At 44.6% G+C, this 23,535-nt stretch overlaps 1 protein-coding gene across 3 annotated transcripts in view; it reads left to right on the top strand.

The window, feature by feature from the left end:
- The window catches only part of SLC9A7 (solute carrier family 9 member A7), a 54,016-nt gene extending 36,768 nt beyond the window's left edge, over positions 1-17,248 (top strand). For 2 of the 3 annotated variants that reach the window (XM_088668669.1, XM_088668671.1), the window contains 6 exons: positions 908-1,061; positions 6,358-6,417; positions 9,572-9,635; positions 10,838-10,920; positions 11,749-11,854; positions 15,398-17,248. In XM_088668669.1, coding sequence (XP_088524795.1) covers positions 908-1,061; positions 6,358-6,417; positions 9,572-9,635; positions 10,838-10,920; positions 11,749-11,854; positions 15,398-15,640 — 710 coding nt within the window. In that variant the 3' untranslated portion in view covers positions 15,641-17,248. The remainder of the gene's footprint in view (positions 1-907; positions 1,062-6,357; positions 6,418-9,571; positions 9,636-10,837; positions 10,921-11,748; positions 11,855-15,397) is intronic. The other variant, XM_088668670.1, reaches the window with a different exon arrangement.
- Positions 17,249-23,535: the final 6,287 nt, after the last annotated feature.

Below are 23,535 nucleotides of genomic sequence, written 5' to 3'. Positions count from 1 at the left end.
ATGTATTTTTATTGATTTGGGCTTGTCTTATTTGGGCTTGTCTCCTCCTACCTAGCATGCCACTCTCAAGGGCCTCTCTCTCTCTCTCTCTCTCTCTCTCTCTCTCTCTCTCTCTCTCTCTCTCTCTCTCTCTCTCTCTCTCTCTCTTCAAGCTTACAATTGTGCTGGTGAGCTTGGCACTTCTTGAGAAGTGCTGTAGGGGCAGAAAGGTTTGAAGAGGGGCGGGGAGCCAGAGCAGGCCTTGAATACATTTGTAATGCTGCTTGCCACTTTGGATGGATATCTAAAATAATATAAATAAATAAATGCCCTTATAGTAGCTCAGGATAGGGAAGGTGGGTTTCGTGTTTCCCTACCCTGTGACTCTTGTGATGCTGTACCAACTGCTCTTGGTTGAGGTTTCCAAACCCTGCGAAAACCTGGAAGCAGACTAAGTTGCACATGTCTTGTCGCGCCACTGATTAACAACCTCTCTCAAGAGACTTGAGCAGAAACCTGCTTCCTTTGCATAACATAATTAGTTACTCAGAGAGCATATTTTAGGGCATCTTAATGGGGAACTGACAGCTTATTTTTGGAATGGAATGCCAACAGCCCTTAACACGAAGCGACATATCCTCTTGGGGAAGGGCCATAGTTCAGCGGTAGAATATCTGTGTTTTTGCAGAATGTCCCAGCGTCTGCAGCCAAGACTCTCTGCTTGACGAAGTCCTGGAGAGAGAGATGGCTGGTCCATGTGATTAATACTGGGCTAGATGTGCTTCTTATGTTTACTGCACCCCCCAAGTCTATATGACTTGGGACGAAAACAACTTAGCATTCCAAGTCTATGTTTGAGGGGGAAGTATCATACAAAACAGCTCTTGTATTGTCAGGTTTTATATTCCTCTCACTTGTTTATCTACAGGACTTCGAGGGGCCATGGCATTTGCTCTAGCCATACGAGACACCGCCACTTATTCTCATCAGATGATGTTCTCCACCACACTCCTCATTGTCTTCTTCACGGTTTGGATAATTGGCGGAGGCACAACACCCATGCTCTCATGGCTAAATATAAGGTGCCCATGTTGAATCTAAACCGTACCTTTTTCAGCGTCATGTTTACATTTTTTAAATAACAAGGAAATAACGTGAACCGCTTGATAAAATCAGTGCCATATGCGTTCGATGTTTGGGTTTGTTTCATAGGAGAATAACAGAATTGCACAACAGAATTGCAAAATCTTGCTGTTCATTCAGGGGTTGAACATTTTGCTTGCTTCTTAATACTTAGTCATGTTTGAGGTCTCTGGGTTTTTTTTGCAGGGTTAGGTTACCAAGATCATGGTAGCTCACAATAAGTGGCCACAGTTAAATAGCAGAACCCTATCCTCTGTTATAACTTGTGGGATGCTGGTGCCTATCAAGTAACATGAGAAGCTCATATATCCTACAAGGGGTGCGGGGCATTTAAGAACCTTCCTCTGCAATCAGTAGAGCAACACATTTATTTCCTGTTTGGCTGGCACAGTTCAGATATGTTTCCGTAAGGCGATACACACAAGCAGAACATTTGTACAAGGGGCGGAGAGCAGAATGTGATCCTTCACCCCAAGTAGCATGGCTGCTTCAACCTGACCCTGTCTTATAAACACTGTTTTACTCTTCTATTGCAAGTTAATTATTTATAGGGTTTGTACTTCCCTGACATACAGCTTCTGGCGCGGGAGCAATATGTAGTCAGACGCTGGGGAATTGGCAACTTTGCTTGTAGTTTGTAGTGTACTTCTTGTGATCCTGTTTGATCTTAATTTGTCATCTAGTAATTTCCCATTTTCATAAGTTTCCAGTGAGGTTACTAGGGGTTGTGGAAACCCATTGACAAGAGGAGGACTCTGGTTCTGTACTGTGCTAAATGGCTTTTCATAACAAGCCTACTGCTATCTAAATAGAACTGTTCCGGTTTTCTGTATTCTTGCCAGTGTATCATAAACAAAGATGTTGCAAAAGTGCCATTTCCTCTGTTGCACATCTGTTCTCCCCTCACCCCCTGCCTAACCCAGCAATGTTTTTGAACAGTATCCCTGGCTCTCTCTTACAAGTTCACCATTAGTTATGCACCAGGTTGTGCCCAAGCATCCATCTGGAGGGGAAGCAAAAACAAAAACAAAAAACCACTTAGTGGGGGAAACGGCTTAGCTTTGCAGTTACAGATATGGATGTGTCTGTCCATGCTGTAGGAAACTGGAATGTGAACTCGTCCTTGAGTGTGCTAGGTAGGCTTTCTTGGCATTGACTGGTTGACCAGGTCTGACACTTATTTGTTGCTGTATTTGCTCCTAGCATGCTGAATAGGAAATATTTAAGTCAGGATTGATCGCTGTGCTGAATTGAAGGACTTGAGAGGCTGGGCCACTGATTTCAAACTTAATATTGGTACCCTTCCTGGAAACCGTGTCACAGTCCTTTCGTTTGTGCCACAGGCAAGAAAATGTGCTTCAACATTGGGCGAGCATTCCGGAACTCTAGATAGAGTTCAGTGTAGCATCTCTTCCTTTTGATTAGGTCTGCTAACCTCAGTGTGCTAAATTTGACCTTAGAGCTGCAGAAAAAATAATTGCAAGCCCCCATCTGCATTATCATACCACTTTTAAACAGCCATGCTTTCCTGCAAAGAATGTAGTTCGTTAAGGCTGCTTGCTGTGAGTTGTTAGGAAACCCCCTTTTCCTCTCACGGAGCTACAAGAGGCATTGATCATTAAACCACTCTGGTGGGGAGGGGGGAATAGCAGTCTCCTAATAATGCTCAGCGCCCTTGACAAACTATAATTCCCAGGGTTCTTTGCAGGAAGGTGCAGCTGTTTAAAAGTGGTATAACAATGCTTTAAATGCAAAGTGCAGATGAGGCGGCATGAGATGAAACCTTCAGTCCAGGAGATGGCAGTCATGTGCAACATTAGAACACCATGCGAAAGAAAGTTGGTTGTTCCATCGAGATCCTGCTGTAGAACATGTCTCTCTCTGTACATTGCAAGAGAGTGGGATAGTAGCTGAAAGCTGATCGGGACTCTGCACAGTAGGAATTGGAAGGCTGGACTTGACTTTGCATGCCTGGCAGTTTGCTGCAGAGGTACGCAACCTGTAGTCCTTTAGATGCTGTTGGACTAATCTGTCATCATCCCTGACCATTGGGTGTGCTGGCTGAGACTGATGGGAGTTGGACAGCAACATCATCTGGAGAGGCGCAGGTTCCCCAACGCTGGGGTACTGTAATGTTTGCTGGAAGAATTAACGTCTGGCTGTAGGTGCAGTGTCTGTATCAAACTATCGCTAGCAAGAACAAATGTGGAAACTACACTTCCATGAGAGATAGTGCCAATGCACTGGTACGATCCTACCCACACTTAGCAGTTTGAATTCTGTGGGGCTTAGAATCATAGAATTGTAGAGTTGGAAAGGACCAGGATCTAGTCCAGACCCCCTGCAATGAAGGAAACTCTTGCCCAACACGGGGCTCGAACCCACAACCCTGAGATTAAGTGTCTCATCCTCTACCAACTGAGCTATCCCAGCTGCTAAATAAATGCATGAGATAAAGCGGCTATTGTGACATGGCTATCTGTAACGAGGTTATAGCTGTCTGTTGTGACCCACTAGTCTGTATGCAGTGAGTGCAGTTACATTTTAAGTAATGCATGAATAGGGGAGCTTAAAATCTGGTTGTCTTCAAAACATTTTGCAGTTCACTCATCTTCAGAGAGAAGGGGCTTGAGCCAGGAAACAAAAAAACTGCTGGCAGTGTTTTCTTCTAAACTGCAGCTAAATTGTGTTCATTATGACCTAGCGAAAATGAACTTTCATTTTTAAAATGATTGCTTTTGGAAACAAGCAGTTGCCTTAAGCATCTATTATATGTTTGGTCTTTTTGGGGGGGTGCATATTGGGGTATGCATGGAAAGGAAATGGATACATTTGAAGTGTCTGTTATTTCCTCCATTTTCAATGTTTACACTGTGAATTCCATTGCTTATGTAGTCAAAACAGCAGCACCACCCCACACACAGGGTGTATCAGTAATGTTGAGGAAACTCCAAGGTTTGCAAGAAGTACACTTTTTTAAAAGAGAAAAATCCCATAGAGGCTGGGGAACTCCAAAAACAGCCCAATGGGTAGCGCATGAGACCCTTAATCTCAGGGTCGTGGGTTCAAGCCCCACATTGGGCAAAAGACTCCTGCATTGCAGGGTCTGGACTACAGTTCTATGATTCTCTATGAATATGCTCATTGGCCATGGGCACTGCTTCTCTGAAGACCACTGCAGCTGGAGACTCGAGTGCTGAGCCCTTGGAGGGGGAAGCTAGCAAGTCATTCTAAACCATGTTTTGCTTGTTTATTTGGGTTCGTTTTGCTGTTTTGAGGCAATTGCACATGCCAGGCTTCTGCTTGTGCAACTAACTGAATCCAAGTCCCATGAATTCAAGGGTTTCAGTCTCTCTTCTGCATTTTTGCATGAGCCCAAATACTTCCTTTCACGAGGTCAGGGGAGCTGCAGCACAATATACAGTTAGGACACTTTGGGGGTCAAGGAATGCGATAGAAGGGCAGTTGTACCCTTTCTCTGCCTTTCTTGATGACACTGCTATACTTTCAAGTCCTTATTAGTTATCAGTTACTATGAAACTCTTGTTGTGTTTAAGTATACACCAGCATTTGAAGCTATATGACCTGGCTGCCACGGTCTGTCTGTGCCGTAACAGTTCACATCTAAATCTAGTCCACCCATAATGAGCATGTACATTATCAGAATCTAGTTCTGCTTATCAGAATATTCTTAGAATCTTCAAACATCTAGTTTCTTCCCCAGGAAGCGTCAGTTTCTGAATGTGTCAGTTTAACCAGCAGGAAGGTTAGGGCATATGTCTGTATAGATATATTCTGGATTTTCTTTGTGGTTTGTTTTTTTTCCACCTTGTTTTGCCACTAAGTTATAGTCACGTGGCACTACCGAGCAGTAACGGGGAAGTTAAACTGGAAAATCAGAGTTGGGGTTTACAAGCACAGGAAGGGAGCAGAAACCTGAGAAAGAGGAGAGAGGAGGAGTCAAGAAAGGAGATTGCAACCAGGAAAATAAGGAGTGGGTGGAAGGAGAAGACTGTGTTCCACATAAAATGGCAGAGAAGCACTGAGGGGAAGAGTCAGGAGGGAAGGAGTTACAAGCAGAGGGCTTGAGTGAAGAGTAACATAAGAAGACTGTAGAACAGGCATAGGCAAACTATGGCCCTCCAGATGTTTGGGACTACAATTCCCATCATCCCTAGCTAACAGGCTCAGTGGTCAGAGTGTGGATACACACCAGGTTCTGCCCCACGTCTTAAGCCCTTGGGCCTGGGCTAGGCAACTGGAGCACCTTCTGCGTGACCCGATACCCTGGACTCACAACTGCACACTGTGAGCACCAAATTCAGCAGAGTAAATACACGGAAGCTAGATGTGGAGGTTTAGAACAGGCACCCCCAAACTTCGCCCCCCCCAGATGTTTTGGACTACAATTCCCATCTTCCCTGACCACTGGTCCTGTTAGCTAGGGATCATGGGAGTTGTAGGCCAAAACATCTGGAGGACCGAAGTTTGGGGGTGCCTGGTTTAGAAACATACCTCATTTTATTTCTAACAGCTACTTCATACTACAGAATCTACAGGCTTACATGAGTGTTACAGTTCTCACTCACCCACCTTATCTCTTCAAAGATAAAAGCGAAACCCACACTGAGTGAGTCAGGGATGGAAGAACAGAAGAGCAGTTTCCGCCCCCTCCTTTCTCAAAACATCAGATCACCAGATTCTTGCAATGGGAGGGGTGAAAATGTCAACACAGGGATGATGGGAATTGTAGTCCCAAACATCTGGAGGGCTGGAGTTTGCCTATGCCTGCTGTAGAATATAGGAATTGCGGCCATAGGCGTCTGGTTTGCTGCATTGTCCTTACTTTCTGGCTTTCCTTTTAAGTGTATAACACTTGTATTTTTTATGTTTGTGTTTGCAAATGTGCTGAGGCCCTGGGAAGGGGCTTGTTTGAGTGGGAGAGAGAGAGCGCGCAAGCATATTTGTTGTTGCACCCTGGAGTGTTGTCTGCTGCATATGCCTAAAACATTTATTATTTTTGCAAGAATGATGGAATTGGTATTACACTAGCATTTCTCTTATTTTATTGAGGGGTTGTTGTTTGTTTAAAAAATTTTTTTAGTATTATGGTTGGGTGTGTGTGTGTGTTTGTGCGTGTGCATAAAGCTGCCCTAAGAAACTTTTTTGGAGGGTGGGGTGGAAGGCAGGGTAAAAATCTATCATTAAATAAATTCCATTCTTGTGCTGTACTAGAGTTGGCGAACATGTTCCATCGGTGGAAGAGATGAATGAAAGCCGCTGGCTGTACTTCAGGTGACAAATAATAGTTCCATTGGTAATGAGCTTTACCTGACGCTTGGCTTTCTTCATCTTTCTAACCTAAGGTGTATGCACTCTCTGTCTGCTGTTGCATGTCTTGCCTCTTAATGCTGCAGGATTTCTGGATTTTCTGCAAACCTTGCTTCATGTGGGTTGAAAGAATGCATTAGCTGTTATCTACAGTCTCTTTCTTACCTATCAGTCAAAAGGAGTGCAAAGATTTAGAATGTAAACATGCATTCTAGGGAAGTCTTGCAATTCAGATAGAAATTGTGGCGCGTACTTTGGCTAAATTAGAACTTTCTGAATTAATACCTGAGCTTTTGCTATGCTGTTCTTGTGAAGCACCAAGAATTTCATCCTTCATTATAGCGTATTAAAGCAAGCCAGACTGATCCGGAAAATTGACATTTGTTTCTTAAGCAGAGTGTACACAAAAGATGCCCATAATGGTTGACTACCTAGTAACTGTTCTAATAACATTTTTTCGGAACATCAGTTCTAAGCAAATGCAAATATTTGCATTAAGAGATTTTTTTTTGTATGAAGGTTATACTGGGCTGCAACCAGCTTGTTTTGTTTTTTACTTAAAATTGAACTCAATAGGCTTTACTTATTGTTATTATTATTACAATATAAAAACACAACAATACATAACATGGTACCAAACAAAAACAATACCCCCCTACAGTTTAAAAGGTCATAGGTTGTTTAATTAGCCACAACCAGGGAGAAGAGGAATGTTTTTGCTTGGTGCCTAAAGATATGTAACAAAGGTGCCAGATGAGCCTCCCTGGGGAGAGCATTCCACGAATGGGGAGCCACCACAGAAAAGGCCCGTTCTCATGTTGCCACCCTCTGGACCTCTCTCGGAGGAGGCACATGAAGAAGGGCCTCAAATGATGACTGCAGGGTCAGTTCATAGGAAGAGAGGCAGTCCTTGAGGTATTGCAGCCCTGAGTCATTACGCACTGAGGAGTCAGTGCATAAGATTGTACTATAAAGGTTTTTGGAAGATCTAGTTAGGGTGGTATCTAGCTGGTATATGATGCAATACCCACTTCCATTTTCAAAGGACAAACATGGGGACGGAATTGTTATTTAAATTTGCATTTACCAGGCACCTAAAAGTAAAAGGGTTCCATGAATGGAGGGTCGCCTTGCATTTGTGGAAGGTGGAGGTTCCTGCTGTAAGAACAACAAGATAAAGTGATTTTTAATAATCCCTGCTTTTCCTCTGCTGCCCTCCTCTGCTGTTCTGGAGATTTCCTCAACCTTCCGAAGTAGATTTTTGTGAGCGGGAAGGTCATCTGAAAAGGGGTTGGATGGCTTTTGCTTGGGAAGCAGTTCTAGAGTTTGGAAGCTGCCACCAAGAAGCACCTTTATTTGGCGTCCACCAAGTATGCGTCAAGCTTTGGTGGGACAGGAAAAGGAGTTTCTCTCGAACACCTGAAAACCTGGACAGGCTGATGTGGGGAGATGACCATATTTATAACCAAGTAGACTAGCCCCAAGTCTTGAAGGGCTTTGTAGTTCCTTATCAGAACTTTGAGTTTTCCCCAGAAACAGACTGGTAGCTGGCAAAGCTGTTGTAACAAGGTAGTTGTGTGCTTCCTAGAAATAGCAGTTGCGTAATGGAAAGGGATGTGAAAGTAAGTTGAGAATATACTTTTTCAGGCAACGAAAGAATTGTGGGAAGTAGGGGGGAAATTGGAGAGGTCACCATGTGCAAAAGTGAGGGCTTCTTTCCCCCTTTTTTTGGAAATACAACTGTTGTTTGAAGGGATTTTACTCTATTGGGTACGCTAAGAAAAGCATCAACACGAGGAGCCATGGTGATTTTAGCGAGTGCGTACCCTTGCCTCTTTCCCCCAAATGCAGTATGGGAGCATCCAGTCCTCTATGGACCAGTACTGACAGTACTTAAGAAAACGAAACTGAAGACTACCATCTTCACTTGGGGGTGAAGCTGTTCTTGCTTGACTCACTGGCAATTGCTCAGTGGAGCTCAAGAACTGCTGTGCCAAAGGGTTCTCCTCTTTGTATTCTATTATATAAAAGCTACTCTGTTTTGGGCCTGCCACGAGAACCTTCAGCTGCAGAAATCAAGAACTGTAACTGTCCTATTCTGTCCTTCTGGGACATGTGGTTGATGGAACATATCCAGCAGGGGAACTGATAACATATTTGCCCTGTACTTTGATTTGCTGTGTTCTGCTTGGTCACTGATGGCTTTTTCTTTCCATGCTTTAAAAATGTGTGCTGTTTTGAAAAAACAACTTCCTCGTGGCCTGCTCTCTTGCAACCTTCCGTGAACTGATCTCTTCTTGGGTTTCTCAACAACGGGATCTTAACTCTCTGCTTCTGCCCTGCGGCTCCTTTCACCCAAAGTATCTGAACCTTCAAAACTGTCGCAAACCAGCTGTTTTTGGGGCTACAGTTCCCATCATCCCTGACCACTTGCCCTGCTAGCTAGGGATGATGGGAGTTGTATGTAGTCCAAAAACAGCAGAAGACCCAAGTTTGGGAAACCCTGATTTTATACCAATGTCCCATTGTCTCACTGGCCGGGGAAAAAGGGGGGCAGATGAAGGTTAAGTACATCTTGCTGAAACTAAGCAGATCTGGGTCTGGTCAGCACCTGGATGGGTGACTACCTGGGAGATAGATATATAGATATAGATACGGTTTTATGTCAGAAGAAACATGTGATATAAATGTAAGAAAATATGTCGTGAACTGATACCCATCATAACATAACAGAGGAATTGTAATCTACCTGTTACATCATATAAGGAAAACAAGCGGGTGTGATGTTCCAACCTATTAGACATGACAATCAGCATTCTCCCTCTCCAAAATAAAATGGTACTGCAGCTTTATAAAGTGATTCCTTGCCCAGAGTTTTGAAGTCTGGCAGCAGTGTTTTACTTGCAGTAGTTGGTGTGATGGGGCTTATCCTGACAGTGGCTGCATAGAATCCTGTAGATTACAATAACCTTTCTGAAACTTCTTGCACCGCAAACAAAGTGTTCAGCCTCCCTTTTGCAATGGCGCCAAGCCCAGTTTAAAGGGCATTTCAAGTTCACCTAAGCACACAGTATTCTGCATCTTCCCCTTGATGATGTTTTGTTTTGTTTTTTGGCAGAGTTGGAGTTGATCCAGATCAAGACCCACCGCCCACTAACGACAGCTTTCAGGTCCTTCAAGGAGTGAGTAGCTATCTTTCTCATTAGGTTAATGAGATGCAGGAATCATACTTCGACAAATCACAAGTGCTAATTGCATGCAAGAGGCCAAAGTCCATAAGGTCTCTTACTACTTTCTTTTGTCACATGAAAATCAGAGCAAAAGCTGCAATTATTGGAAACCTGAGCTCATTCAAACCAGTTTCTTCTTGGTTACTAAAGGGGCATAGCAAATGTTTATATAGAAGAAGTGTGCATGCACACGAAAGCTCATACCAAAATAAAAACTTAGTTGGTCTTTAAGGTGCTACTGAAGGAATTTTTTTAGTTTATATAGAAGAGACTCAAAAGTAGCAAAAAGGATGCGGAGTCTTTGGGGTTTTTCTACTGCTAGGATTTTCGACAACACTGAGGGATACTTAAGAAAACAAAACAATGCTCAGGTCAATTAGGGGCAACCCCAGAACAAATGGGGAGGTATGGCATTCAGATTTAGGCAAATCGGGCTAAAAGATTCTTCATTGTAACAATTTTGGTGCTTTTGTCCATTCCACCATTCTATTCATCATCACAATAAACAGAGTTCTATTGCCAGGGCCATCTCAAGCAGGTCGGGCGCTCTGGCGCGGAGATCACTCTGGCGCCCCCGCCCTAGTGGGCGGGCGCAGCGCGGCTTCCGCACGGCTTTGCCGTGCAGCGCCCCCCCTGCCGGCCCAGCGCCCTGGCACCCCCGGGACGACCCATAGAGCCGGGCCTGTCTATTGCATTCAAAATTGCTCTGTAATCTTTTTGCTAATTTCCCCCTTGATAGTTAAAATGCAGTGCAATATCCTCCTAGAGCACCATGATTCTGGGCCCAAGGTAGATAACAAATATTGCACCTCTAGGTACATATGTTACAATGCAGGTTGGCATATAAGATGTGATTGGGGACATGTGTAGGCTTGGTAACATAGAATGAAGGGGAGCATAAGGGACAGAACTAATTGCCCAGTAGAGAAACGTCTTATATCTGTTCCTCCTTTGCGTAGGTCCGTATGGCCACAGTCACCATCTCTTCCATTTTCCATGCCAAACGAAAGTGAAGACTACCATCTTCACTTGGGGGTGAAGCTGTTCTTGCTTGACTCACTGGCAATTGCTCAGCGAAGCTCAAGAACTGCTGTGCCAAAGGGTTCGCCTCTTTGTATTTCTACATATAAAACTGGTCTTCTTCTTCTTGACAGGAGGGTCCAGATGCCGAAAGAAGGAACCGGACGAAACAGGAAAGTGTTTGGATCTTCAGGCTGTGGTACAGCTTTGACCACAAGTATCCTTTTCGAGCTGTTAGAAACCGCTTCCAACAAGAGGTAGCCGCTGGTCTCTAGGGCGATAGTGGACACCTAGGATGAGAGTGCTCCAGCAAGAGCAACGGGCAAATAGCTCAGTTGGTTAGAGTGTGGTGCTGAGTTGGGACTAGATGACCCACAGGGTCCCTTCCAACTCAATGATTCCATGAAATGAAGGCACCACTTAACTCACATTTGGCCTAACCAGCAGCAGTTCCCAGCAATAGGAAACCCCAAGAAATGGAGGGAGGGGGAAGTTGCCAGAGCCCAGCATCAAGAAAAAGATGACTTCCCAGAAGGCCGGTCAGCCAGAAAGAATTTGGGTAGCCACAAGAGCCAGGTGGCTTTCCTGATCCCCAACCTTTTTACCCTTTACCTCTCTCCCTAACCTTCCCCAGTCACACGATCATCTTCACATGCAGAACGAAATCTGGAAATAGCCTTCCTCTGGCGGCTTCATGAAGCCAGTGTCGCAACGCAGAGCATGACACACAGTCTCGTTCTTCAGGGCATATGAAGAGTGAGGTTAATGCTAGCCAATGCCAGGAACAGGCTAGTGTTGCACAACATGGCGCCCTGAGCTGCGTGTTGCAACAGTGGTGAGGAAAAGCTGTCGCCCAGGTGCCATGTCTGGCTTTTTCTGCATGAACGTGCCGGCTGCCTCTAAGCCCCCTGATCAGGCAGCTTTGAAATAATGGCATGCGTTGCTTTAAAATGAATATGGCTGTGATGAATCGGGGTAGAAGTATTTTTTTTTAAAAAATGTTTTTACTAAGGAGTGTTTCTTTTCCTTAACAATGCATTAAAAGTTACCTCAAGCCCATTCTCACACACAGTGGCCCTCCGCTCGTTACGACTCTTCCAAGTTGGTGCGGCTTGATAGCGCGTTGCTTAACGACTCCCCAGGTTTATGAGGTCAGTGTGTTTTCCCCGTTTGGTTAACGAAAGCGTTTTCTTTAGCTACAGTAAAAACAAAAAACTTGGGCGCACGCAGCGGTGCTCCTCTATTTCTGAAATGCGGTAGAAGCAACACATATTTTGATATATTCCGATAAATGCTACGTGAGATGTTGGTATCTTTGTGACTGCAGGAACACCACAGTGCAGTAGGTTTTTAGAGGATATCAGAACATGGATTTCCATTCTTTTGGGTAGATATGGAAATCATTCAGAATGCTGATGTCATGAGACTAATACAATACAAGCAGCACACAAGGGCACAAGATTCAATCAAGTTTCAATAAAACTCTGACACAGAAGCCAAAACCAAACGTTCGACCTGCTGCCACTTTGCTGACCGCTACATAGCCTCAAAGACCATAAAGACTGGTTTGCCTTTCGGTATTTATTTGTATATGCTATCTGCTTGACGTTTGGTTTTGGCTTCTGTGTCAGCGTTTGTATATGGTTCTCTTTCTTTTTGTACTAATAATACTTGATTGAAACTTGTGCCCTTGCGTGCTGCTTGTATTGTATTGGACTTTTGAAGAAATTGGCAGCATTAGCCCATGATGTCATGAGACTGGCTGGATGAAGAGGAGTGGTGGGAGGCAGGAACCCCCCAAGGGAGGAAGGCTCAGGCCCAGGGGGTCTGGTGGTTGGACAAGTGGTCAGAGGGAGAAGGAGCAAGACAGGAAGGGGGGGAGGTATCAGGAACAGGAGAGGTGACAGGTTTAGTGAGCGGGAAGACACTTCCCAGTCTCCAGGACATGGAGGGAAATGGTGAGGGGCAGAGCAATGAGAGGAAGAAAGCAAAGCCTTAGGCTCCTGGGGAAGGAGTGTTAGAAGAAAGCCTTTGGTCCTTGCAACTGCTTCATTGGGGCAAGATCTCCTGGAAAGGGTTTCTGAGACCACTAGGCCTGAGCTGTGGTTTGAATAAAGAGTCAACTTCACTGGCCTCAGTTGATTTATTGTTTTATTGCTGACCTGCACCTGACTCCAGCCCTGACAGCTGGGTCCCTCAGTGGCACACCACCTTATTAAGAATGGACCATTTCCAGCAGATGCTCTGTGCAATTTGCATAGTGACACGAGAGAAACTTTGGAATAAGCAACTCTGTTAACTCTTTAGGAGTTCCACAACATCCCTGTGTAGGAGGTCTTGCCTTTTTTAAGGTCCTCAATTGAATTTGAGAGACAGTCGGTATAAATATTTGCTATTGGGATTCAGTCATGTAGCATATTACCCATGGCTATGTGTTTAGCTTTTAAAAAGTGACTTAATTGTTGAGCTGTTTTAGGCAAGGTTCAAAGTTTGCTGAGAAGGAGACTCCTGCTCTGCGAAGGGCAAGCAAGGCATATTCTTCCCCTCCCACCCGTCCTCTGGTATGTTTCGGGTGTGTGGGAGGCAGCCTCTCTCACTTGCCGGGATTTGAAGGCACTTGGAAGCGATGAAAATCTTTCTTGCTGCCTTGGAAAGCCTTCAAAGTATGGCGAGCTTCCCTTTGTAACTGTGCTTTTGAAAGCTTTCCCAAGCAGCGAGGTGGATTCTGATCACCTGCAGATCTGAATGCAAAGCGAGAGGCTTGGGGGAGAGGAGAAGATAGCAGCAAATAATGGCTGGCTACCAAGGCCAGCCAAAATCTGTTGTCTCGTGCTGAGGTTTGTTTGTGTACATGCACAAAATTAACAGGAATCTGGGGAAAACTCTGCACAAGCTTTAAATTGCACAGGTAGGATTTAGCTTGGACTGCGTTCCACAGACCGGGAACTGACTTGCAGGAGTCGATTTCATTAGTTCTGAAAATGGCACAGGTTTCAATCCTTCGTTAGCTGCGGGATTCCTATAATATTGACTTGCACTGCAGCCCCTGCTTTTTATTCTTTAACGAGGAAGATTAAGTACTTTATAAATTATATTGAAGCGTCAGTTCTGCTAAAACACTTCTCTTTCACTTAGGGCTTACCTGAGTAGTTAACATATAAAAATATAAAGGAAAATATCCATACGGCTACTGTAGCATACCCAGTTTCAGGAATGCCTCCATCCTAGGGGGATATATTTAAATATATATTTAACAGGATGAGTAAAAGTTGAACCCAAACACATTCTTGCAGACAGCATATCTTAAACTCACTTGAGAAGTAAGGAATCGAGAGGCCATTTTAGGGTTATTTTTGGAAGATTTTCAAGTCCCCAGGGATCCACGTTTTGGCCCCTTTCAAAAGAATGTTTCAGATTACTTGAGCTCCATCTGAAGTATTCACTTGTCCTTTCCGCCTCCTGAGCAACACTGTCAGTTATGGTGTATTGGGGACAGCTCGGTGTTTTGTTTTGTAAGTGGTATATTTGTGTCCCACTTGGCTGCAATTTTATAGCTTGCTCTAGAGTCTAGGATATATCAAACTTAGCAAAGGGAATGTTTGGTAAAGAACATGGGTTGAGGTAAAGTCCTGGTAGGGGGGACTCTGAGGATCATCTATTCTACTCCAGCCCCCTGCAATGCAGGAAAATGCAAATGCCCCATCAGCAGAAGGACTAGGACTTTTCTTTGTGCAATGGCACTTTCCCCCTGACTGCCCCCCCCAAAAAAAATGGCTCTGGGGGGGGGGGCAATCAGGAGAAACCCCCTGTGACAGCATGTAGGGGGAGGAATGTTTTATCTGGCAAGCCAAAATGTGTGAATGCCTCCCCAAATCTCTCTTCGGAAAAGGAAAGAATTGTTCAGGAAACGACTTATCTCCTAACTTGATTCCTTTTTTTACCTGGAACTGCATTGGCACCGCTAGTCTGCAAGCTACCTTTGCAAATGGTTCCCCCTTCCCTTTGCTCCATACACCATTAGATCCCTTTCATCTCACTGTCAGAAACTCTGGCGTGGGCACTAGAAACAATTTCATTTTATTTAAACTCGATAACATGGAAAAGCCCTGAGGTGTGGAAAGAGGCTGGAGCTGCCGACATGTTTGTTGCTATTGACAAAAGGCTCTGACTTCAGCTGATTTTAAACTGGCCTTTGCTAGCTATTAGACTGAGCATGGTGCTGATAACGCCAAGGCTGCAGGTTTGATCCCCGTATGGGGTAGCTGCGTATTCCTGCATTGCAGCGGGTTGAACTAGATGATCCTCAGGGTCCCTTCCAACTCTACAATTCAGCAAAGCTGGATATATTCTGCGCTTTCAGATTGTTGATCAAGTTGCCAGACTCTGCATGCCAGTGGCATGCATGAGAGTAAAGGATAAATGGGCAGTCTGTGGCTTTCTGGCTTGCACATGTAACCCCTCTCCCCCCAATATCTTTGCATTAAATCCGCTGCTTTCTAGAGCTATTGAATGTGAAGATGCTTCTGAAAGAATGCAGGTGATTGCTTATAATGGGTGTGTTTCATGCAGTCCAGTTGTGCTCAGGATTTCAGTCACAACCTTGTTTGTCTTAAACCCGCAGCACTTTTTGGTTTTGCTTTTTAGTAACTTGCACCGACTTACACTGGGAAATCTTTGTGGTTTTTCTTCTGCAGAACCAAGAGCAGCTTAGAGACGAAGACTCTGACTTCATCCTGAACGACGGCGACCTGACGCTGACGTACGGGGACACGACAATAACTGCTAACGGGTCCTCGGGTTCACATGCTGCTGTTACCAGCCTTGATGGCAGGAAGACAAAAAGCAGCTCAGAGGAGGCCCTGGAACGTGATCTGGGAACAGAAGCGCCTGAGGTGATGAGCAGAGGCACCCGGCTAGTGTTTCCACTGGATGCATGACGACTGGCTTGGTAAAAATGCAGCAATAGAGCCCCAACACCCAAAGATCAAAGATGCCTGCAGGCCTCGGAGCTGGCAGAGAGGCTTATCAAACTGAATTAATGCCTGTTGTCCAAGTGGTTTTATTAAGGTCTGAAGGTGCCCTTGCCCCCCCACCCCCCACCTCTTCTCTTTAATTTCTTTCAAGATGCCGGCAAATGTCTAGAAGATACCTGACAAATGAAAAAGTGGTCAGGTTATTGTTAAAAGGGGGGGGGGAGAATACTTGAAATGAAAAGTAGCACGTTTTAAGAGCCTTGTTCTACTGAGCCACTCCTTGTGAGAAGAGGTATTAATGGTATTGGTGGTTTAAACTAATTGAGAACCACTAAAAGCTTTTCAGCCTGGAAAGCGCGGGAAGATGTTGAGGTCGGTCATCACAGAGAGAGGGTGCAATGTTCGACTTATACTTGAAGAAATGTAGGTACAAAGGTATACGTTTTATGTTGTGAACACATCCACAAATGTAGTTTTATTTCCTGAGACTTGTTGAAAAACAAAGCTCCGTGACATTTCAAGGGATATTTAAAAAGGGGGGGGGGTATTATAATCGTCCTTGCAAGTAAAGTTTGCTATTAAATTATTCTGTGTCTAAAAGGGGAAAGAAGCAGCCTGTGCATTTCTCTTAATCTCTTATTGAGAATTTCTGTTAAGAGTCCTCTGGCTGTATCACAAGCAAAAAGTCCGATCTGTTCGCCACCTAATTTTTAAAATTTGCCTCTTTGTTCTACAAACTCCTAGACTTTACTTGGAGGAAAGCATCAGTCAACCAGTGGTGACATTCCTCTAACTATGAAGACAGTGTTGAATGCAATGCAGCTTATACATTAAGAAGTATTGATGGAATCTGTTTTGGGTTCCCGTCCTCCAGGGCCCGTCAACCCCAAGCATTATGGCCAGTGGTCAGGGGCGATAGGTGTTGCAGGCTCACAGATGCTCCATCCTTGCTATACGGTGTCTGGATTTAAGCTACGGTTCTCTTAATCAAGGAGGATGAATGAGCCTGCCATAAGTGAAAGCTCTTCATGTGATGCTTGCATCAGAACAAAAAGTGTTTCTCTGTTAGGAAGTCCATTCGTCCGTGTGTGCGCGTGTGTGTGTGTTAGTGGCATATTGCACTATTACCCGGATCTATTAAAAACAGTGCAGTGCCTTTTCTGTAATTAAAAAAAAAGGAATCATGATGTAATCTGAAAAGGGAAGACTTTGCTTAAGGCACAGAGATGCTCATTTGCAAATAGAACGCAGGCAGTCCTAATTGTGAATGAGTGGCACCCATGACACAGTTAGGTGGTTCTTTGCTGCATCCCTCAAAAGAAACTTGGCTGATAAAAACAGATTTTGAAAAACAGTAGTGTAATGTTTTGACTCTTAATGGGTAGGCTGTTTATTTTTTTAACTGACTACCCTGTAATTGAAACATAAGAAAAATGTTTAGGAAAATTAAAAAAAAATGTTCGTTCTTCTTACCATGAGGGCAATTTTTTACTTGCTGTTTTCTTTTAGTCTGCTTGTGAAGCAGAAATGAAATTTGAACCCAGTCTATGTAATAAAAAGTCCGTAACTCTTCTGCTTCTCTGTTGTGATTATGTACACTCATTTCCAGATAAGGAGGTTGATCGTCATGGTGTTTTTAAAGAAAGCTGTTCCGTTTCTATCAATGCCACTACCTGTTCGTGCAGGAAATCTAGAGTACAGTACATTCAGTACATTTGAGGCTGCTATACCGCTTTTGGTGCATAGTTGCATAGTCTGGCCATCATCACACATGGAGAAAAGGGTGTGAGAACTTGGTGATGGGTCTTCAGCAATTACTGTGTTTGTGGCAGCAGCCCTCTTACCAGCTGTGAACAGCTGCAGCAACTGCTGCACACTTTAGCCACAATCCTAAAGAACTCAGGTGTTATTGAAAGCAGTGCCCACCTAAACATGTGCTGGTTTTAAGGTGAGTTAATACCCTGCATTTGAAAAAGCAGCTTTTGTTTTGTTTTGTTTTAACAGTGGAGGTGTGAAACCTGCAGGCCCTCCAGTTCATTTTATGTACTGTGCTTCTGAAGCTGTGGATTTTAAGTGCATGTTTTCTCTTGCCCTGTAGCTTCAGCTGTTTGATAAAAATGAATTGATGGTTTTGCAAAACTGGACTGGAGAAAATAAATTGGGTTTTCTTTTCATTTTGTTGACCTAACTAATGTGATTAGGTTTCTGTCATATATGCATGTGCATAGCCAGTAAAGTATTACTTCAATTTTCTTTCAAAAATGGCATCTATATTGGTCTGTAGTACTAGAAAAATCCTCTCTAAGCTTGTTTGAAAATAACAACTTCAAACCAAATGGAGCTTGCTTCTAAGTAGACAGGGATAGGATTGGGAATGCTAATCTGAGATAGCCATCATGAAAAAAACTGAACCTTTATTCTGAAGCTGACCCAAAACGCTTGTCTATGCCTTTTCTAATCATTGGCTCTGTGCACTGTTTTACAGTCCCTGGCAAGTTGCCCTCAAAGAAATGTGGCTCATGCCAGAAAAGATTCCCAGTGTGAGGTGTGGGTTCCGCAAATTGGGTTCTCTATTCATTGAGAGCACGCATTGCGGTAGGGGATGACAGGACATCCCCTGGAGTTGCTGGGCAGATTAGTCTAATGGCCACAGGGGGGTTGGACAGTTTCTTGTGGGGGGGGGAGTCATGTTGCAAGTTAATGATTGATAGTGATAGTGTATAAATTATTTGTGGGCAGCTTTTAGTTTCACTTTTGCCAGGGCAACGGATCTCCCGCCCGCCCACCCTCTTTAAGGGCCTTTTGCTTTGACATTGCTATGCCTGTCATGGGGTCGCCTGCTTTGGGGCAGGGGCCTGGTAGGAATTTTGTCCATTTGGCTGATTGGCTGTGCCATTTGTTTTTTGCCTACTGCGTAGCAAATCGTCACAACTTGTAAGGTTGGCGGTTAGGCATTGGTTAAAAAATTGGTTGGTGGAGGGGTATGGAAAGGGTGGGCCTACCCCTCAAAATTGCTGCTGCTTATAGGGGTATTCCCTTAAAGGAATCCTGGGGCTCAACGAGCTCTCGTCTGTACCCCCGCAAGGGGCTAGGGCCATGCAAGAGCAAGAGCCTCGGGGAACATTCGGGGAGAGTGAAGGGCCTGACACACGGCTCCATCCTCTCTCAGGGGGTGTTTACCTACTGACTTCCCTAGACGGCTAGGGATGTCAGATCTGTCCCAAGCGGGGGACAGGTGGATGAACCAATGCCTAAGCAACCACTCACATTTGGTTGTATTTTAAATAAAGTTGTGGCCAAAATAATGCCAAAAACCTTAAACTTAAATTGCTGCGTGATTTATTGGGGGGATGTCCGGTGACCTCGACACGCAGTTACAACCAGAAGGAACAAGGCTACCTAGCAGACTTGAAGGAAAACCACTCCAAGGTTGCCTATGTGCTGTAGCGAGCCTTAAAACCCACTATCTCATGTACTTTAGGCTTGCCGTTTGCTTACAAGAAAGTTGGCAGCCACAATTTAAGAAGGATGTTGCCAAGCTGGAACGTGTGCAGAGGAGGGCGACCAAAATGATCAAGGGTCTGGAAACCAGGCCTTATGAGGAAAGACTGAAGGAGCTGTGTTATGTTTAGCCTGGAAAAGAGGAGACTGAGATGAGATTATGATAGCCATCTTCAAATATCTCAAGGGCTGTCACGTGGAAGGAGGGAACCAGCTTGTTTTCTTCTGCTCTGGAGGGTAACTGGCTTCAAGTTACAAGAAAGGAGATTCTGACTAAACATCAGTAAAATCTTTCTGACAGTAAGAACTGATCAACAGTGGAACGGCCTCACTTGCAGGGAGGTGGACTCTCCTTCCTTGGAGGTTTTTAAGCAGAGGTTGGATGGCCATCTGTCGTGGATACTCTAGCTGAGATTCCTGCATTGCAGGGGGTTGGTCTAAATGACCCTCGGGGGTCCCTTCCACCTGTATGATTTTATGAGTTTTGCTCCTCCCCCCCATATACACTCTTGTGTTCTTTGCGCTAAGATGCATGTTCACCGAAATCCAGGAATTGAACCAATTATCTCTTGTAAACATTTTTATGACTTATAGCAGCAAAACGCCTCCACAGACAGAAAGCAGTCATGTCTTACAAAGCTAGCGGCAAGAAGTGTCGTATTTGATGGCGAGAGCCCTGTACAAGCCCTTTATTCGTGCTTATTCTATTTCAGTGTACATTTCGTGCCACATAACATTGCTTTCAAACAAGACAAGGGTCTTAATACAGGTTGAGTTTCCCTGCATGTGATAGTGCAAGTCTGAAACGCTCAGTTCCTCTTTTAAGATAATCCAGAGATCAAGTGGTTCAAGAATTCACAAAAATGGACCCTTTAAGCTACACTGTGCAATGTACGTACAGAAATATGGGCAGAGCAATCCAAAGGGGTTGAGGGTGGGAGAACGAAAAGGCAGAGGAACATCAAATCCTATCATGCTTGTTCTGGCAAGGCAGAAGGTGGTGGTGGTCAGTGTTTTTCTTTCCTTTTTTGGTTTTTCTTTGGCTTATTTTTTATGATTGTCTTTCTAATTGGTTGCAGTGGGGAGGAAAACAAGTAAGCCAGTTCCAAAGCTAGTTTACTTACTGCATTGCATGTAAATACAGTCGTACCTTGGATCCCAAACGCCCTGGAACTTGGATGTTTTGGCTCCCGAATGCCGCAAACCCGGAAGTGATCCCGAACGTCCGATGGGGCTTCTGTGGCTTCTGATTGGCCGCAGGAGCTTCCAAGGTACAACTTTAGTCAAAAAGCTGCTCTGTTAAAGTGCAGTTTGACTTTTGCTACGTGCCTTTTTAATCATCTATCAGGTTTTGGGGGGGGGGGAGGACAACAACACTTGGCCTGCTCTTTTCAGATTTGAATGGTTTCCCGCAAACTCGATTTTCCCCCATCCAGCCAAGCCTTGCCCATAATGTGCTCTGTGTAAAAAAAAAAAAAACATATACAAACCCCTTTTTTCATATTTGAACTTGAAAGAAGAGTTCCCATGCAATTTATTCATCAGTGAGATTGTGCAGTGAGAGGTTGGTTTGCATTTTTAGAAGCTGTAAAGCTATTGTGTTGCTACTGGGTTATTTAGCAGCACTGCCTATGAGGGCCAAACTGGACGTTCTAATCAAAGGGCAGCTACTGCCCCAGATAACAACCTTGAGTCAAGTTCGCCTTCCGATACCCTCTACCGTATATTAATGGAAATAAATGCATACGACATGTCATGTGGTGTTAGTCCCACTGCCCACCCACTAGTGGCTAATGATACAGCATGGGAGGGTGAAGAAATGCATGCAATGTTACATACGCTAGCAGAAAATCACAAAAGTATTTGCACTGTTTCCCTCCCTTAGTGCCAGGCAGCTCAGGGTTCTCCCTATCTAATTTCCACCCCTCCCAACAACTCTGTGAGGTAGATTACCCCAGCAAGTTGTACTGATGAACAGAGATTTTGTCTTATATGGAGTCTGCCCTCTGGCCCATCTTGTTCAGTATTATCTACTCTGGGTGGCAGGTGCTCTCCAGGGTTTCAGTCTGTCTTGGGCTGAATGTGGGACTTTCTGCATGCAAAGCAGAAGCTCTTCCAACTTGGCCATGACCCCTTAACTTGGCTTCCCGTGGTCCTAAGGCTGATGCAACACCACACGGCCACAGCTACAGCTGAGTGGAAGGGAAACTCCAAATGGTGGTGTAGCCTTAGGTTCTTCATTGCCTCCCAATTTCCTTCCTTCCTTCACTGTCCTCCCAACTCTAGCAGAGAGAATTAAATGCCACGTTCTTAAATGAATGTTTATCTGTTTTACTCGTATTCAGACAAGGCCCTACTGGTGAGGCCCATATGCAAGCCATGAACTATCCCGCATTCGTTTCAAGTCAGAAGCTAATGTGCACTGAAAGCACATTCAAAACTCATTATAATGTAAGACGGAACTAAACTCTGTTGTTGTAATATGTGGCATGTGCTATAAATGAGGTGCTCCCCGTTGGAGAACAAGCACTACTTGACCCGATCTGTCAAATAGATTAAGATTCCCCATGTATGGGTTTGAAATACGGGTTTGCTTAATATCTGTTGCACCCTCACATAGTACAAGTCTAAGGCTGCAATCGTAAACACACTTACTTTGAAGTAAACTCTGTTGAACAAAGTGGTGCTTTCCATAAAGAAGAGATGCAGCTGTAAATATGCAGGACTCACAGCTAAAGCTATCCTTCCAGTCCAAATCCTAATTCATTTTGTCCTGTGCCTCCACATTGTGCAAGATTCCTGCACTGCAGGGGGGTTGAACTAGAGGGCCTTTGTGGTCTCTTCCATCTCTACAATTCTATTCATCTCCCATAACAGAGGTATATATTGCTCTGTTAAAAGGTTGCTAGTTACCACTATTTTTAAACAGTGTTGTGCATAAAGTGAAAAGGCTAGTCATGAGGTTGGGGGGCTCAGATGCCATACATCTACTGCGGCCTGGTCCTGACTTTAAATCTGTTTTGCACAAGTTGTCTCAAAACACTTCTAGAATGAAGCTGGGGAAAGTGAGAAAAGATACCCACTTCTACACCTCCATATTAAAAACTACTTTTTGCACCTTACAACCCCAAACCAAGGTCCTTGGCGAGAACAGAACAGGCAGAGAGGCAAAGTTAGTATGCTGCAAACTAATCTTCTGAAGAAAGCTGTACTTAATATTCCGAGCAGCATACCTGTGTTTTCACAAATCAAGCACTAAATATATGCTTCAAACAAAAAGGTTTCTCAATATTGGATTAGAATGTTGGTCCTCTAACTTGAAAGTCTATTTCTAAAGTTCACTTATGGGTCAGTTCAAACACAATCTACGTCTCTCATCTCCAATTACTGTAGTAATAGCATTCTTTCATAGGCACGCAGCCTAGTAACAATCACCACAATGTTTCAGTTCCTACCACCCAAAGTTCCTCTAATGTTTCTTAAAAGTTAAAAATAAGCATGTCTGGAAATATTGTGTGTTTTGGCAGTTCGAACACAGCCTAACATTTTTTTCTCAAAATAAATAAGTTCCTGTATCTTATATATAGCCTGTATGAAACAATGCATGTGTGTGTAGTTTCTTCAGATTATTGGCAATCTTCACTTCCTGGGTGACCAGCCCCCATTTGAAACCTTTTTAACGAAACGAGACAGTCAAATAAAAAGAGCACGAGGGTAAAAAAAAAAAAGGAGTGGTAGCTACATTGGCCTCCACATCTGAATAGGTTGAAAGCTACCACCTTATTTCAATAGTCTACCATATACTTTCTCTAGGCAGGACTCTTGAGTGTCAGCCTCAGTCTAGAACAGGGTTTCCCAAACTTGGGTCTCCAGCTGTTTTTGGACTACAATTCCCATCATCCCTGACCACTGGTCCTGCGAGCTAGGGATGATGGGAGTTGTAGTCCAACAACAACTGAAGACTCAAGTTGGTCTATATCAGACTACGGCCCCCAGGCCGGATGCGGCCCAATTGGCCTCCCAATCCGGCCCGCGACGACCCCCGCCGCCTGCTGCCGCCGCCCGCTCTTACAGCGCGCGGCAGCGATCTTCAAAATCGGAAAAAAATCGCCGGAAATCCTTTGTGCGCATGCGTATGGGCCTCTCCCGACCCAGAAGAGGACATTTCCGGTGCACTTCCGGGTCGGGGGAGGCCCATACGCATGCGCACAAGCTATTTTCGACGATTTTTTTTCCGACCGTGTGCGCATGCGCACGGGCACGCACTCCCCCGCCCTCCGGCCCGCTGCGCGCGCACTCCCCTGCCCTCCGGCCCGCCCCGCGGTCGGCGCGGCGGGCACCGGCCCGAAGCCCGGTAA

The sequence above is a fragment of the Zootoca vivipara genome, chromosome 4 (assembly GCF_965207765.1).
Source record: "Zootoca vivipara chromosome 4, rZooViv2.hap1.1, whole genome shotgun sequence".
NCBI classification, from domain to species: domain Eukaryota; kingdom Metazoa; phylum Chordata; class Lepidosauria; order Squamata; family Lacertidae; genus Zootoca; species Zootoca vivipara.
Note: the sequence above shows the minus strand (reverse complement) of the source record. Positions and strands in the feature narration are given on the sequence as shown.